The 18,029-nt window shown below is 37.7% G+C and overlaps 1 protein-coding gene across 3 annotated transcripts in view; it reads right to left on the bottom strand.

The window, feature by feature from the left end:
• NKAIN3 (sodium/potassium transporting ATPase interacting 3) overlaps positions 1 to 18,029 on the bottom strand; it is a 605,922-nt gene that overhangs the window by 131,059 nt on the left and 456,834 nt on the right. For all 3 annotated transcript variants that reach the window (XM_058528768.1, XM_058528770.1, XM_058528769.1), the window contains exon 4: positions 9,997 to 10,194. In XM_058528768.1, coding sequence (XP_058384751.1) covers positions 9,997 to 10,194 — 198 coding nt within the window. The remainder of the gene's footprint in view (positions 1 to 9,996; positions 10,195 to 18,029) is intronic.

Below are 18,029 nucleotides of genomic sequence, written 5' to 3'. Positions count from 1 at the left end.
TGAGCAGGTGAGGGCTATATACATTTGAATTGTAGTTCTCAAAATTTTGCTAAATATTGTTCATATATTTATAACAGACAAAAGTATTAAAAGTAAATGTATGATAGAATATTATTTGGCCATAAAAAGGAACGAATTTCTGATACACGCTACATGGGTAAAGCTTGAAAATAGGCTAAGTGAAAGAAGCCAGACGCAAAAAATCACATATTAAATGATTTCATTTATATGAAATGTCCAGAACAGGCAAATCTATAGAGACAGAAAGTAGATTAGTAGCTCTTTAGGGTTGGGGAGGAAGAGGGGATAGGTAGGGACAGCTAAATGGGTACAGGTTTCCTTTTTTTAAATTTCTTTTTTATCTTTTAATATTTTTCAGCTTTATTTATATACAGTTGACATATAACATTGTGTAAGTTTAAGGTATGCAATGTGTTGATGTGATACATTTATATAGAAAACATAAAAAAGAACCAAACAGAAATTTTGGAGCTGAAGAAGACAATGACTAAACTGAAGAATTCAATAGAGAGCTTTAACAAAGACTTGAACAAGCAGAGGAAAGAATCAGCGAGGGAGAAGACAGGTCAATTGAAATTATCCAATCAGAAGAGCAAAAAGACAAAAGAATGAAAAGGAATGAAGAAATTCTTTGGGAATTATGGGATATCATCAAAAGAAATAATGCATGCATCATTGAAGTCTCAGAAGGGGAAAAGAGGGAGAAAGGGGGTAGAGAGCTTATTTAAAGACACATACAGGTTTCTTTTTGAGGTGATGGATATGTTCTAAAATTGACTATGGTGATGGTTGCACATATCTGTGAATTGAAAACTATTGAATTCTATACTTTAAATGGTTGAATTATCTGGTATGTGAATTATATATCAATATGTTAAAAAAAGTAAGCATATTTCAAAGACAGAGAGAGTACACTGCATAGACATGAATACCGAGAAAGCAATGACTGAAAATCACAGTTCACCAAACACTTTCAAACCCAAACAATTTTACTGACCAGGTATATTCTGGTTCCTGAACACAAATGTCTCTGCCAAAGCCTTTTCAGAATTGTTGACATGGCAATTCTCCCCACACAACCACAAAGCCCTTTCAATATTTTGATGGTCCAACAAATGATTCCTATATGGAACTTTAATAAAAACTGTTGACTCAGTTTTCTGAGGATGGAACTGAATATAGAGATGAGAGATGGTGTATAAGAACTAACTGATCTAAATACTTAATACTTCTAGGCAGCACTTAGAAGTTGCTTGAAATTTGGTGTAGGTAGAACTCATCTATTTCATATAAAAATGGATTCTCCAGGGGAAAGGGTGATTCTGGGAAGAATTTAGGGCAGGAGAGGATGACCGTGATTTCTTTCCTCATTCTGTCACCTAGAAAGCCCCAGAAAACAAGCAAGAGAAAACAGAGTCTGATCTGTCTACCATTTTACAAGTGTTGATATCCTCCATTTTTAGTAACAAAAAGGTGGTTGGGAGATGTTTTCAAGGGTGGAAGGAAACATTTTGAACTATTGATTCCGTAAATCTTTTAACTATCAGATAATCATTAATTGATTTCTATTACTTTCAAATACTGAAGGTGCTGAGTAAACCCTATCAACACAATAGGAGATCCACAGCCTTACAGCTCTAAGAGTTTACCTCTGACCTCAGCAAAGGGCTGTGGGGATATTGGAGGTTCTCTTTCCAGTGTCATGAGGAAGCTCAGCAAAGTGGTTAAGACCATGGACTCTGAAGTCCATCTGCCTGGGTTTGTGGTCCAGCTTCACTCACTCACAAGCCGTGTGACCTTGGGCAAATTACTTAACTTCTCCGTGTGTCTCAGTTTTCACATTCGTAAAATGAATAAAATAATACCTACTTGAGTCATTTTGAGGACTACATGAGTTTATATTTGCAAAGCACTCAGAGTAGTTTCAAGCTACTTTCAGAATTTGTTCAAGAAATGCAAATGTTAACACAGAAATAAAACAAAAAAACCTTTTAGCTATATTTACATTTTTGGAGGGGTACAATTGACAGCAATTGGAACTTATTTCCAAAGCTTATCTTTTGACTTGCATTCCTATCTTGTGTGAGCGTATGTTACTGAATTAACAATAGTATTATCTGCTCCTGTCACTGTGTCATTTACTTAAGAAGATGGAACAGATATCCATACAGCCTTTTGAGGATAAATATTCCACAGGATATCTTGTAGTTTACTGTTACCTTTCACCCTTCTCTATTGAGTTTTAATTTATCTTTAAGCTGAATGTGCCTGATATGAAGGACAGAGAACAGTGATGAATGTTGACGTGACTAGATAGATGCAATGCTAAGAACACGGGGATGATGGAAGACCAATTCTCAGAGCGCTCTGACTCCCAGCTCCGACCATGGTGACAACCTCCAAAGACGTTAAAGAATGAGACTTTTCACCTATCAGATGCGAAGGAGAATATCTTGACAGTGAGGATTCAAGACAATATACAGGTAAAATTAGCTACAAGGAGAGAGAGGTAAGGTAAGTTTTAAAGATCTCTTCCAGGTTTAGAGATTAGGATTTGTCTAATTGTTATAAAAATGAGTTCCTTTAAAATATACATATCTTGTCTGATAGTTAACATGAGTATATGGATCTGTTTATCAGAAAATAATCTTGAAAATTAAAAAGGGACTTAAATTGCATATTTTATTATTGACCTTTGACCTCAGAACTGGGCAGTCCACTAAAACAGATAACTAGTAATAACCAGGATTTAAGAGTGCCTCCAAATGACCAAATAAATATTATGAGATATAGGAATATTTAATAATCTAAGAAAAACAATTGTAAAATTTCTTCCACTCTTCTATACAAATCATATGGTGATTAAACAGTATTATTGAAAATGTGATAAAATATTTAAAAACTTTTTTTTGGAAAACATATACAGAATTCTGTGTCTTTTTTTTGGATCTTACTTCTCTTCCTTGACTGCTTATTTAAATCATAAATACCTTTCCACATTATATACGTGGTCTTAAAAACTAACATAGTTATTGCTATCTATCCAATAATCATGAAGATATATGTAAATTGTTATACTATGTATTTAATAGTATATGTTTAGACATACACAGGCTTGCTATTATAAATAACAGTGAAAGGAACATCGTGCAGGTAGCTTTTCCTTTCTGTTGTATCATTTTCTTAGGAGAAATTCCACTGAGTAGCGTTACAGGGCCAAAAGTTACGGACATGTTATTGGTCCTTGCAATAAAGATTGTCTTTATAAATAAGTAAGGAACAATTTACCATCAATGTTATGTGTTATTATTTTTTTAAAGTTGCTAAATTGGTGAAAATTTTTCAAATTTAATTTGCACATTTCAAGTTACTATGAAGGATAATCATAATTTATACCTTTGTTTACAATTTGGATTTTCTCTTATATGATTACATTTGTTCATATTCTTCATTGATTTGATTATTAATATTTCATATTATTATTTAAATGATTTCACCATGTGTTATGGATATGACCTTTTGCCTGTCATATGTGATGCAAATATGAATTTTAATTACTTTGTTTTAGTTTTATATGATTTCATGTTCAGATGTTTGGGAATTAAATGAACAAATATAGCACTGTAGAATGATATTAAATGCTAATAGAGATTCTTTCAACCAGAAATATTTTATCCATACTCTCTAGTAGAAAAAGTGTTATATTTTGGGTTGTAGTATTTAATGTCATATATATGTTTCCTCTTTAAATCTGTAGTGTTACATTTCCAGAGTGAGAATCCGATTTGAAAATATGTACCGTTTAGTGTTTGGAATTTAACTAGACATAGTTTTAAATTTTCACCAGAAACTGTTTTGATACTCCCCTTAATGGGAGCAAAGCAACTAAGGTAGGCCAAACTAGTGAAGTCATGCTCACAACAAAGAACACGTGGATGTGGAAGAACAAATTCCAAGGTTGAGTTGTAGTCTTGGAACTGATTGACTTTTCTTTTCCCTGCACCTGGGGGCCCTCACCAGTCCACTCAAATAGCATCCGCATCAGAAATAGTCTGAGAGCATGTTTTCTGGATGGGTTCTCCTTACCAAATGGTATGAAACAAAATCAAGACATAGTCTCATTAAATGATGTCCAATGTTTAAAAATTATGTACTTTGTGTTTTGTAAATCTAAAATCCAGAAAATTTATACAATTTACTTAACAACTGAATGAGTAGCTAGCCGGGGAGCTAGACAAAGCCCTAGACATTAGGGACATGGGGTGAATAAGGAATCAAAGTCACAGCCCTCAGGAGCTCACTACTGGCCTTTAACTGGCTGCTTTAAGTCTTGTTTCACTGAAGTAATTCTGAGATCTTTTCATGCAAATATGAAGTATCCTCAGTCAGCCAAATGCTCTGGAAAGGCACAGGTAGGAAAGAATTCTAGGAAGAACACATATTAAACAAAAGTTCGGTCCTCAGAGTAGAGATTTATGATTGTGTGTCCTATGAACGTCATAGGAATGACATTTTTCATGCAGGAACTGGGTGTCAGGTGTGGGATTAAAAAACTAAGAGTTCAACAGATAGAGTACCACCAGGATGGAGCGCTTTGGTCTTTGAAGAAGGACCAGCCTAGATAGGAGAGGGACAGGCAAAGGGCAATTGCAGAAATAGCATCAGTACCAACAATACAAAGCTGATATTTATTGAGTGCTTCCGTGCCAAGCACTGTGCAGAACATTTTGCCCACATTCCCTTCATTTCGCAGATGAAGGGAATTTTCCCTCCGGCTTCTGCATTTTGTCTGCATTCACCGCTGCCAGTTTTTGATAGATAGAGTCTTCCTTTTGTGTTTACCCACTTCAGACTTTGGAATCTCTTGTTGGTTGGTGATTTACTCATTTAACAAATTCTATGTGCCATCACTCAGCTAGGACAACAGAAATGAACAACTGAAAAAAGGACACAATTCCAGCCTGCAAGGAGCCTTCATTCTGGTAGATAGACAGACCAGAGACTCAATGATTATAGAACAGTGTGCTCACATGGCACAGCCTGGGGGTGAGTGAGCCAGGCAGGTCTAGGAAATGCTCTCAGTGACACACACACACACACACAGTTATTTAGTATAACACTGTGTATAATGGTTATATAATTACAATACAAACTTGATATTATATTATACTATGTATTATATATTATGTTAGGTATATATGTATGTTACACATGTTGTTATGTATATATATGTTATATATATCCAAAATCATTATATTTGGATGAAGTTAACAGTCCAAATGTCCATCCATAGAGAACCATCAAATAAACAAGGAAACACTGATGTGCTGATATGAAAATAGCTACAAAATATGTAATAAGTAAAAAAAAGAAAAACTTCAGAACTGCACGTCATATGCTGTCTGAAGGGGCAAATAGAGATATAGAGTCATATTTTCTTGTTGCATAAAGACACTTTGGAATCATATGGATAACACTAAAAAACAAACAAAACAGAACTGGTTGCCTGTTGGGGAGCAGAGATGGGGGAACTGGGCAATTGGGGGCACACGGGTGGGAGGGAGTATTTTCTCTGCACATATTTTTATGTTTTTGAACTAAGTGAATGTATTATCTATTTAAAAAATTAATTAACACATCCTGAAACTTTCGGGGAAAAGATGTTTGCTAGTGGACTGCGGCCAGGTGGATGAAGAGCTGAGGTTGGGTGAGAGGGAGAAGGGATGGCCTGGAGAGCCATTCCAAGCAGAGGGCTGCACGTGGGCAGCATGGCGTGCTTTCGGAACTGTCGTGCTCTGCAGAGACGGCAGAGGGGCTCCTGTAGGGGCGTGTCAGGAGACAAGGGTGGGAATCAGGCAAAGGGCAGGTCATGAGGGCCTCACACGACAAGGCATGAATTCAGATTTCATCTTGAAGGTAATGGGGATTTTTGAAGGGTGATCAGAAGGAAAGTAAGCGATCAGATTTGCACTTCCTAATCATCTCCCTGGGAGGAAGTGCATGCGTGAGGGTGGGCGGACCTGGGGTCGGGAAAACTATTTAGGAGGTTATTGGCCATCCTCCAGATGCGCAATGATGAGCATATGACCCAGGGCAGGGGCAGTGAGCATGGAGAGGAGGGACTAATACCATCCCACAGCTTGATCCTGGCTACCGCCTTTGATTTGTCACCTCCTCCATAGATTAAATCTTGCTCCTCCCCTCATACTGTCCACAGCCTTTCTTTGGATTCCACCCTGATCTTTAACTTGGTGTTGCTGACAACTTGCAGGAGCCCTGCTATTGGCCTGGGTGAGACTAGAGCAACAGGACTCTCTCCCCGTCCCACTCTCCCTCTCGGCTCAACCTGAGCACCTGTGAAGGAAGCCCAAGGCGGAATGCTGCTGTGCAGGGACAGGGGTGCTGGGAGGAGGCCTGAGCTCTTGCGCTGGGGCCAGTTGAGAGGGATGCAGATGCTCTCAGAGCCTTGTGTGACGGTCCCACATAGGACCCCAGCTCACCGCCTTCTTCACAAGTTGTGTTATTTTTTTTGTTTCTGTCAAGCTTGTACACAGTTCCTGTAGAATGTTTATGACTGGGATTTCATTTCTTCCAGTTCCAGCCTTACTCTCATGTAGGACAACTGTACAGGCAGTATTCACCAGGGGAGCTGTATCCACAGGTAAATCACTCAAATACTTCCCTCTCACTTGCCAGAGAGCTGCTGCCCTGAAACCCCGAGGGAACCCCTCCACCTTCCTGGCCATCTCCATTGGTCCCTCCCTTGTGTCCATCTAGATATTCCTATGCCTCCAGCAAGTACAGGGGTAACCCCTGGTGCAGCAGGGCCTATGGGACCTTGTCCGTCTCAAAGCCCTTTGTCTGTTTGCTTAGCTGTTGCCGCTGCAGCACAGGCTGTTAAATCTTGCAACCATCACCCCTTTATTCAGTAATAAGACTGACATCTCAGCACATGCTAGGCAACTGTTACAGGAAGTATTCCCACATCAGAAGAAAAAATCACAGTTCTAAACATATTTATATGAAATAAGTGGAAAATACAAGAAACTCATATAAAATCAACCACATAATTTGATAGTTGCGAAACAATTTCAGGATATATTTCATGTTAATATAAAATGACAAAATACTGGAAATCTTGTCTCGCAGGTATATTGCACAAGAAAAGTCGGGGATCAGCAACAAATCCTTCTATTGCAGGAAAGCTGAACGAACAGTACAGTCAGGACTATGCACGCAGGTGGACAGCTTTGAATGTTCACTAAACTAGTATGTCAAGGAATTCATTCATAAGTGACAAGTATTTTCAGGTGGCAACACACTTCGTTTAGTATTTCTCTTTAGTGTAGGTTTTTATGTGTCAGTTCAGCTCCTTATCAAATAAATACTTTCACCTTGCTGTTTATTTGAATGGGAGTTACTATGGAGAAATGGCTTTTTGATTTCATAGCATTCTGCTGCATTATAAAAATCTGGACTTCATGCCATTACTTCACAGAATGGCTTAGCCCTTGACTATGAATAATTCCTTTTAAAGATTTTATTTATTTATTTCCCCCCCCCCAAAGCCCCAGTAGATAGTTGTATGTCATAGCTGCACATCCTTCTAGTTGATGTATGTGGGACTCGGCCTCAGCATGGCCGGAGAAGCGGTCCGTCAGTGCGCGCCCGGGATCCGAACCCGGGCCGCCAACAGCAGATCGCGCGCTCTTAACCACTAAGCCATGCGGCCAGCCCATGAATAATTCCTTTTAAAAGGAGGGGGTCTGTCCGCATGTGAAAGATTCTAGAAAAATGTTTCAATATTAAAAAAATTAATAAGAATCTTTAGAATCTAGTATAATAGAGTACTCTTTTACCTTAAAATAGACTGAAAAATTTTAAGAGAAAATTTGCCTCCATTTTTTTTTTTGTGAGGAAGATTAGCCCCTAAGCTAACATCTGTTGCTAATCCTCCTCTTTTTTGCTGAGGAAGATTGGCCCTGGGCTAACATCCGTGCCCATCTTACTCTACCTTATATGGTACGCCGCCACAGCATGTCTTGATAAGCGGTGCGCAGGTAGGCACCCAGAATCCAAACATGCAAACCCCAGGCCGCTGAAGCAGAGCACACAAATTTAACCACTATGCCATTGGGCCAGCCCCTCCATATTTTTTTAATACAAAGATTTAAACATGACTATTTTGTGACAGTTTCTTTTGTAACTGCTAGGAGATTAAAGAAAGACTAGAGAATAGAGAAAGACTGATAAACATATATTGACAAATGACAATATATAGAAACCAGGAATAATCAGATTTCCTGTTACATCTCTGAAAGAAAATTCCTTCACATTGAGGTAAAACCTTCTTTGAATTCAGTGTAGAATTTGCCTTTCATTGAACTAGAACACTAAAAGACATTTAAATTTTTTACTTTAATCTTTCATCTTTCTAAAAAATTCTAATTCAAACGTGCTCTAAAACTATTTTAAAAGGTGACATACGCAGGTTAAAGAACAATAATTAATAGATTATGGAAGTGAGGTAAGACTGCTACATTGGTGGCCCCGAATGAACCACGGCTCCTGGTACTCTCATCTTTCTATAGTCCCCTCCTACATTCACTCTGGGCTTGGTCGTGTGACTTCCTGTAGCCAATGGGACAATAGTAAGCATTACTCAAGCAGAGGCTTGATAAATGTTTGCATGTTAGACCTCTCCTCTTGGAACACAGCTGCCTTGCTGTCAGAAAGCCTGTCAAGTTTTCTGCAAAAAGAGAAGCTATGTGAAGGAGAATGTGGGCCAATTGCCAGCACCAGATGTATGAGTGAGATCTTCTTGGATATTCTAGCCCCAGCATAGCTCCTGGTTGAAAGGTTCATGTGGGGGACCCTAGTCAATAATTATGTGGAGCAGAAGAACTACCCAGCTGAACCTCACCCAAATTCGTGACCCATAGAACTCTAAGCAATAAATAGATATTGTTTTAAGTAGTTCCATTTTGGAATGGTTTATTACACAGCAGTAGATAACAGAGACTGTAAGTGATCGCAAGGATTTCTCAAAGTTCTTTCTAGAAATAATTCCAACTTATATTCTTCACTGACATACATCTCATATTTCTGTCACATGTTTATTTATTATTGAGTCTGTATTTCTTATTCTGATTTTAATTAACCAGTTGGACAGAAGAACTGAGATGGTTGGTTTATGTGAAAAGCTTAGTTGAGAATGGCTTTATTGTATGTTGACTCAGACAACATGTCAAGTCCTTGCTGGATATCAAAGGAACACTATTCTTGATGATGGTGTATATCTTAATTTCACTTCACACTGTGATCAAACTGTGAGTGAGACAATCTGATGGAAAGAAATTAACTTTAAGAAGTTCCCAGCACATAAACCTTCCGTGGTCCAATCAAGCCATTTCCTCTCCTTGTTTCTCTATATGGACCTGTATCCTGACACTAAATTTTAGGCACTAAAATGTGTAAGACTCTTCGAACGGATTTGTTTTCTTAAGGAATTAGTATTTGAAATATGAAGTTTATTACATTGAGCAAGCCATTAGGTGTGTTTCCATCCTTCTTTCTCTGGAACTAACACACATTAGTAAAAGAATGTATTAGAAATAGAATTAGTAGCAGAAGTGTTAGTGGGAGAGCCTGAGGTAGTGAATGGACAATGCACCACTTACAGGGAACAGTGATACTATTTCATTGAATGGTGTGGATTGTATCTCAAGTTAGAAATGACAGCAACTAACTGGTTCTAAAGACAAAGTGTCTGGATACCAAGAGGAAAAAAGATGCAAGCTGCCATTAAGTATAACTAATGCTAGCATAATTGCTGCTATTTCCATTGTTTAAAGGATGTTCTCCATGTGCTTCTTTATGGCATTATCTACCAGGTGGGGTGGATGAAAAGGTTTGGATATAAAATGCCAGTAAAAGAGAGTTCTGATCAGACAATGACAAAAATATGCCACTTACAGAGAGCAGTATTTGGATGGCGCTGTGGATGACCTCCAGGTACTGGAAGTCGACGATGCAGCCTGTGACGGAGACGTACGTGTAATCGTCCATCATGCCGTGGGCTGACGGGGGCAGCACTCTTCGGACACAACCAGGTCCATGTTCCCGCCACCAGGACCGGTGTACAGAGATGTTGAATGTCATTAGGTCTGTATCCTAGGTGGGAAGGAGACAAGAGGGCGAAAAGAGATGATCATATCACATCACCCTTTTGATTTCACCTTAGGAAGAATTCAGGATGAATGAAGTTATTGAAATGATTTAAATTTCAAGTGAAAAGTAACAAAAGACAAAACCAAAGATGGCTATATGTTATCATATGCCTAAACTACTGGGTTACAATTGTGCAGTGTAGAGGTACAATCCTTCGAATAATAATATTTTAAGGTTGGCACACATCAAAAATCCGGAGATGAGACCCTCTATGTATGCTCATTTAAAAAATTATTTTGTTCATTTTGAAACTTTTTGTCTGCATTTTCTTGTTGCCTCATCATCATTGGCATCACCATTATGGGCTAACGTTTATTGAGTGCTTTATTGCATGCTAGACATCATTCTAAGCACTTTTCTTCTAAGCACTTTTTATATATTATATCCTTTAATGTTCATGTAGGTACTATTATCAATCCAATTTACAGTAGGCTGAATAACAATCCCCTCAAAAGATATTTATGTCCTAGACCCTGGAACTTGTGAATTTTATCTTCTATGGCAATAAAAGATTTTGCAGATGTGATTAAATTAAGGATCATGAGATGGGGGCAGTTATCCTGGATTATTTGGGTGGGTCCTAAATGCAATCACATGTCTTCCTAGAGAGAGAGACAGAGGGAGATTAGACACATGAAGAAGAGAAGGCAATGGGGTCATGGAGACAGAGATTGGATTGATGTGGCTACAAGCCTCCACAAGGAATGTTGGCAGCCACTAGAAGCTGGAAGAGGCAAGGAAGGATTCTCCCCTAAAGCTCCAGAATGAGCATGGCCCTGCCAAAACCTTGACTACAGCCCCTAGTGAAACTGACTTCAGACTTCTCGCCTCCAGAACTGTGAGATAATAAATTTCTGTTGTTTAAGACACCAGGTTTCTGGTAATTTTATATACCAGCCATAAGGAACTAATAAAGGTGAGGTAAGTAAGTCACAGAGAGGTAAAATAAATTGCCCAATTTAGGTAATGGATAAATTGCCTCTTTAGTGGTAGACCCAGAACTTGATCCTATGCAGTCTGTACTTTTAGCTATGATGCGGTGGTGTTATCCCAGTACCTACTGTGTTCTCCCTCCCAACCCCTTCCGATTCCTTATACCTGGAAGGGAGCTAGGTCCTTCCTCCTCAGTTGTTTCCAGAAAATACCACCATAGCCAGGGCAAAAAAGCAAGAAGGCAATCCTCCACATTTACATATCAAAATAAGCTTTCAGAGTTCTTAGCAGAGACAACAGGCAGGTGTTTAATCCTCAAGAGATGCCCTTTAGTATTTGTGAAGTGTCAGCCATGAAGAACTAAGATCATAATGTTTTTATCATAACAATAGATTGAAAACAATAGATGAAGAACCAGACTCTTGACTTCCAAATAACTGAAGATTATAGCTGCCCCTGTGGAGCAGGAAGGGGGAGGTGTGATGATGGAGAGGGAGCAAGGGGGCCTGTGGACCAGGACACTGGACCTGCAGGGAAGCTGTGGACACAGGAGCAGGGGCAACTCTTGCTAATTTCTCAGCCACCATTCTGAGAAAACTCTGTTGTCACTAGTGCCAGGGGGACACGTTGGAGTGGGCACCATACACGGTCTTTGTTCAGAGGCACAGGTGCTGCCCAATGATCGTGCAAAACAAATGAGGCACATTCCCACCTCAGTGGGGTGAGGACAGTCCCCGCCTCAGTGGTGTAGGATACTGTTATGTGCCAGAAATTGAGTTTGGAACTGTGAAAACATAGGGGAAGCTGGTATAAAATGGAAAGCCCTTGAACTTCTACGTGGGTGAGATTGAAAATAACCAGTATGAGAGCTCCCTGAGCAGGCACAGAGGGGAAACCCTCCCCTGTTATTCTCTGCTGTACATGTTCATGAATCACGAGGTTAGAAACATTTCCAGTTCATGTGAGTAGGCAAAGCTACTCTACAGTTTCAGATTTTCCTCAATTCAAGAAATTCGAAGTAACATTATAAGTATACCTCAGATTTTATCAATAATAAAACATTTTGCATCTTTTTTTTTTTTTCCTTCTTGGTTGTTGGTTTGTTACATGTATCTTTCAGTTACCTTCACAGATATAGCACTTTATTGATAATAAAACGTTTCATATCATTTTTCTTTTGGTTGTTGGTTCGCTACATGTATCACTTGCAGTTAGCCTCAGAAGGAAAAATATTATAGAAAAACAATTGCTTTAGCTAGTTAATTCAGTTTAACACCTGCAGGCAAACTGCACACTGACTGCTCCCTTTCTTGGCCATCAGATTTGATCTCTTACAGTTCGTCTTGATCACTACAGAAGAACTATTATTTCCTATTTTAATAGAGTTCATTAGGTTCGGGATGAGCTAGCATAATCTCAAAATTTATAGTGACTTCTGTTCTTTAAGCATTCTTACCCAGTGGCCTTTTCTATTGCAGGATTGTAAGCTCCTTTCAACATGACTTGGCTAAAACTTATATTACACAAGTAAAACAAAAGTGTATTTATGAACTAACGAAACATATTTGTTATACTCATAAAGTCTCTCAGTGTAGTTCTCACTTAATTTGGTGGACAGTTAGCCATTAATGATTAGGTAGCTAAGAACTAAAGTTTTTTTTTTTCTTTTTTTTTTTTTTTTGTTCTTTACATTTTTTTTTTAATTTTTTCTTTATTGCAGTAACATTGGTTTATAACATTGTAAAAATTTCAGGTGTACATCATTGTACTTCTATTTCTGCATAGATTACATCATGTTCACCACCAAAATACTAATTACAACCCATCACCACAACTAAAGACTCTAATGAATAATTGCCTAAAAAACTTTAGTTCTCTATGTGTTTGTTTATCTACTACATGTGTTTGTTTATCTACTACACATAGAGAACTAAAGTTTTTTAGGCAATTATTCATTAGAGTCTTTAGTTGTTCGCCCACCCATTGTTAGCTGTGCTGCTTATTATATTTTTAAAAGTCATGCAGATAGGGAATATATTATCTGATTCCTACTAGGTTCCTCATAGATAACATCTCCCTGATGCTTGGGTTACCATGGTAACAGACGCCTGAGTTGTTTTTCAGGAACTAACAATGACCCCTGTCTGGTTTGGGCCAGTGGGGACTACCAGCCCACCATCTGGGCCTGCACAGGTGTTGGACAGGTGAACTCCTGGCATCAGGGAACCAAAAACTCCACCCTCAGATCATGCTAACACCACAGTTTTGTGGACATGCACCCTATGAAGAGCCATGAAGCTTGACTATGCTTGTGCAGATCAGCAATTACCTCACTTCTCCTTACCTCCAATCATCTATTCCCACACTTCAGATCACCCTGCCTTCTAGCCCATAAGTATCCCTAATCTCCATTTCTTGGGGAGGTGGATTTGAGATTTGTTCTCCCATCTCCTCACTTGGCTACCTTGTGAATAAACCTGTTCTCTGCTGCAAACTTGTCATCTTGGTGATTGGCTTTCCAAGCAACAGGCAAAACGAACCTGATTTGGTAACAGCACTATAACATGTTTATAAACTGTACCATTCTTTGCACTGACTGTATTAAAATTTGAACGAGAACATCAATAGCATCAAATTATACGTAAAGTTCAAACTTCTTAAATTCTGCATAAAATTTTATCATGTTTGTGTCTCATTTCTATCTCCTTCAGTAGCTAGATTTCAAACCTTTAAAGAAAACTTAACACATGATAACTTAATTTCTGATAGGAGGCATGTCAGAGGAAATGCAACGTGGAAAACTACAGTCATTTTTTATAAAGAAAAATAAATAAATAAATATAGAAGATGACTTATTTTGTTGAAGCTTTTTGTTAACACATCAAAGCCTGTAGTTTTGAAATATGTGGGTTAGTGCTAAACCATAGATCAACAAAGTAGTCTTAAAAATAATTTTGAGTAGCTCAAATGCCATTTTTCTTTCACTTTTTGGAATTAGGCAGTTATGTGATGATTTAAGCACACCATAGTTAAGAAAATCGACAACCAATGTCCTTCCCATTTTCTTTAGAATTTAAGATATAAACAATGATATTTGTATTTATGCAAGTGTCTGTGGTTACCATGGACAGTTTGTAGAACAAGGAAGAAGAAAGCAAGGAGAAAGAAGAGAAACATGAAATCAAAGCAGAAAGGCTTGGGAGGTACAAGGATAGCCTGGAGATAGAGCATGTCAAGGCCAACAGAAGAGAGAATTTCAGGGAAGTGGGCAATGCCTTCAACTCAAAGCATCCTAAAAAAAGGCCACTGAATTTGCTGATTGGTGAGGCAAAAGGGACCTTACAAAAGGCAATGCCAGGAGAGTATTGGAAGTGGAAAACTGGATTATGAGGAATTGAGAGGATTAAGAAGAGACAATTTGGTGTGTTTTTTTTCATGAAGTTTGGGAGTCAAGGTAGCAAGAACATAGGATGGTGGCTTCAAGGATGGGCAAGGAGAACAAGAGTCAATACATGGAGAACCAGATGTCAGCTATATCTGCTCAAACTCACCAAGTCATAAAAGAAGAAAATTATTCCAGAATATCTGCTTTCCCCCTAATATCTATTCAAGAAAATATTAAATCTGTAAAAGTTCTTTCATTTCATTAGTGTGAATTCCAAACTTGTGTCCATTTTCTTCAAACACTTGAATTAAAAAAAAGTTTTTAATGAACATGCCCACCCATCTTCTATTCACAGTAAGTATAGCCACAGTATTGGAATCAACTCACATCCTAAAAAATTCAATATTCACTTTTTTAGAGTATACTATCATATAATTTCTCATTAATCAAGGAGTTAGTCTCTGTCTTCTTCTTTGTTCTTTTAATCATCTGCTTTTTTGGGATATGTGTCTAATTTAACTTTAGCTAATCCTCTCTATTTCTAGAAATGGACTCCCAACTATGAATGATATTCATTTTTTATTTCTCCTTAGTTGAGAATCAACTTTCTTTGTCTTTGCACTTTCTTTTTTCATAAGCCAGCCCATCTGGAAGCAAAAATGTGGCCTTGGAGAGAAAGTCCATAGGTATTTAAGAAAACAGATTTTGCTCAATTTCAAAGAGTTAAGCTTTGAGTTTATATTTATATAATAGAATTCATGCCAGTTGAAACTTCTTTTGAAATACTTGTTCATCTCACAATATGAATTAGAAAAGTTAAAACAACTTTCCTACATTTCTGATTATTTTCTTTTCACTGAAGCATGAAACACTTCAGAGAGTATTGTACATCTAAATAATAAAGGATAAACACAGTGCTTGGTAGTGAGGTTTAACTGTTTGGAGACCATAATACAAAGACTTAGCACCAGTTCAAATATGTCAGCAATTATATACTATTTTCCTACCTTAAAAGCAGCTCTTACAGAGAGGCTTAAAAGGTATTTAAGCTTCCACTGGGAAGTGTTTCTCATTTGTTGTGGCTTTCTTAAAGAATCCTTCCTGCAAGCCATGAGCAAGTCAAAATCATTTAGGCCTCTGCCATTTGTGTTGAATATACAGAGCAGTCTGCAGAGTGAGGGGTGGCCATTGATTGTTTTGATTTCCTGTTTCTCCTCTTTACAACTAGGTATTGCTGGGGTTTTTCAATTCTGTACCATTGATCATAGGCCAGAGGCAGAGCTAAAAGTAATCAAGCCTTTTGTCTTCATTCTGGAGCTTAATTTTCTGGATTGGACCACTTCAGGAAGAACAGAGTGTCATTGATCTGTTCAATAGATATTTATGGAGTTTCTAATATAAGCTACGCAATGGGATTTAAGAAAGAACATAAGAGATCTCATCCCTGCCCTCATAGAATGTATATTTTAGTGGAGAAGACAAAAATAATTATACGTTGTGAAAACTAATATAGAGAAAATCGTGAATGTGGTCAGGGAAGGCTTCTCTGATAGTTGATATTCGGGCTAAGACCTGTTAGATGAGAAAAAACTAGATATGTGAAAATTTGGGAAAATAGTATTGCATGCAAACAGAACTGCAAGTGCCAAGATCATGAGATGGCAAAGAGGTTTATATATTCCAGGGACTGAATGAAGGACCACACAGCTGGAGAGAAGCTGAGGTGAGTGTAAGAGTGGTGTAAAAAAAAAAGACTTAGGAAACAAGCCATGATAAAAAGTCTAGATTTTTCAAAGGCCAGTTGAGAAGTCAACAGTTTTCCATTTTTCAAAAGATCGTTCTAAGGATTGTACCGAGAATGGATTTGACTGGGGCGAAAGTCCCACCCAAAGCCAGTTGGGTGGTTATTGTAGCAGGAAAGGTGAGTAGGAGAAAGGTGGGAGCAGTAGAGAGAATCCAAACAGAGAAGTGAGTTGTGTTTTCGAGGCAGAACAGCAGGTGGAGATGACAGGAAGAGATAAATGAGGATGACTTAAGTTTCTGATTGAGCAGGCAGGCTCCCATCAGCTGTGAGCCATCAGCAGAAAAATTACAGCAGCTGGGGAGTGGGCACCCTGACCCTGTAAAAGGAGAAAGGATGGAGCGGTGTAAGACAAAAAGAGACAGTTATAAAATCAAAGAAAATAAGTGGAAATACCATGACTTGGAAAACAGAGTCTCCTGCTCTTCTTGTTGGTAACATAAATTTAAGTAATATATTTTACCATCTGTTTTTTTTTTTTACTTTAGAAATAAGAAAATATTGCCCATTTATCAAGTAATCCTAAGAACGATGAAATCAGTTCATTTAAATTTCCTCCTGATGTTACCTAAACAACTTTTATTATCATGTTCTAAGTTTTGGCTCCAGTCCGTTCAGTCATACTGTTCATTATATAATTTTCATGAAAATGTATAATACTTGTGTCCATTTATTTTGTTCTGATCTTTTAATTCATTCAATTGAATACCTTAGTCCCATAGCAAACAGCACTTTAAAAAGTAACTCTATTGCTGAGTCTTTCATTTATATTCACAGCTGGATTAGTTGAATTTTAGAATTAATACAGTTTTAGTCTGTAAGTGTATATATTCATTGTTTTATCTAAAGGATTAATATAAGCTCTATTCCCTCAGTCTTTGAAGGTTTGGTACACTATGCATGGCACCTTACACGCGTAAATAAAATCGTAATGCTACAAAAAAAATACTGTGATGTTAAAATGGAACTGAAAATATCAAAATGCACTTGTGATTTAAAATGATTATGTAGAATATGTGTGTGTGTGTGTGTGAGAGAGAGAGAGAGAGAGAGATCTCTGTTCGCTGAAACAGCTTAGAAACATCACCCCAGTAGCAATGAATACTACCAGTTCACACTGTGTAATATGATTTCCCAGTAAAAAGAACCAAAGTTATTCACCCGAGAAATGATAAACCCAGGTGTGGTGCAAGGAAGGAACAAGGATACTGTGAAATATGTTCTTGTACTAGAAAGCAAGAAAATTTTCAAAAATTGATGAGTCACATTAAAAGGAGGTAGGAGTCAGTAGGAAGCCAAATTTATCTTTGGCTAAATTTAAGATAATTTGAATACTAAAAAGAATAATGATTGAGGGAGACTAAAACACACTGAATCAATGAAAATCAGTAATTCCATAATGCTCAGAAAAGAAAGGCAGAAAAACTCATTGTTAATATTTAAAGCAGCTATTTAAACAACACCTGCTTTGTGATTTCTACTCAATTTTGCTGTGAACTGCTCTAAAAAGAATGAAGTTTATTAATTATAAAGGACAACTTCACTTGAAAAAAAGAGTAAAGGAAAAGAATTAAGCATTTATTTTGCCTTTCCAGTATGAATTCTATATCAAGATAACCAAGTTGATGAAGTAAAGCTCTACATTACTGATGAATGTCA

Source organism: Diceros bicornis, chromosome 33 (genome assembly GCF_020826845.1).
Source record: "Diceros bicornis minor isolate mBicDic1 chromosome 33, mDicBic1.mat.cur, whole genome shotgun sequence".
NCBI classification, from domain to species: domain Eukaryota; kingdom Metazoa; phylum Chordata; class Mammalia; order Perissodactyla; family Rhinocerotidae; genus Diceros; species Diceros bicornis.
This window is presented reverse-complemented; position numbering and strand designations above follow the sequence as displayed.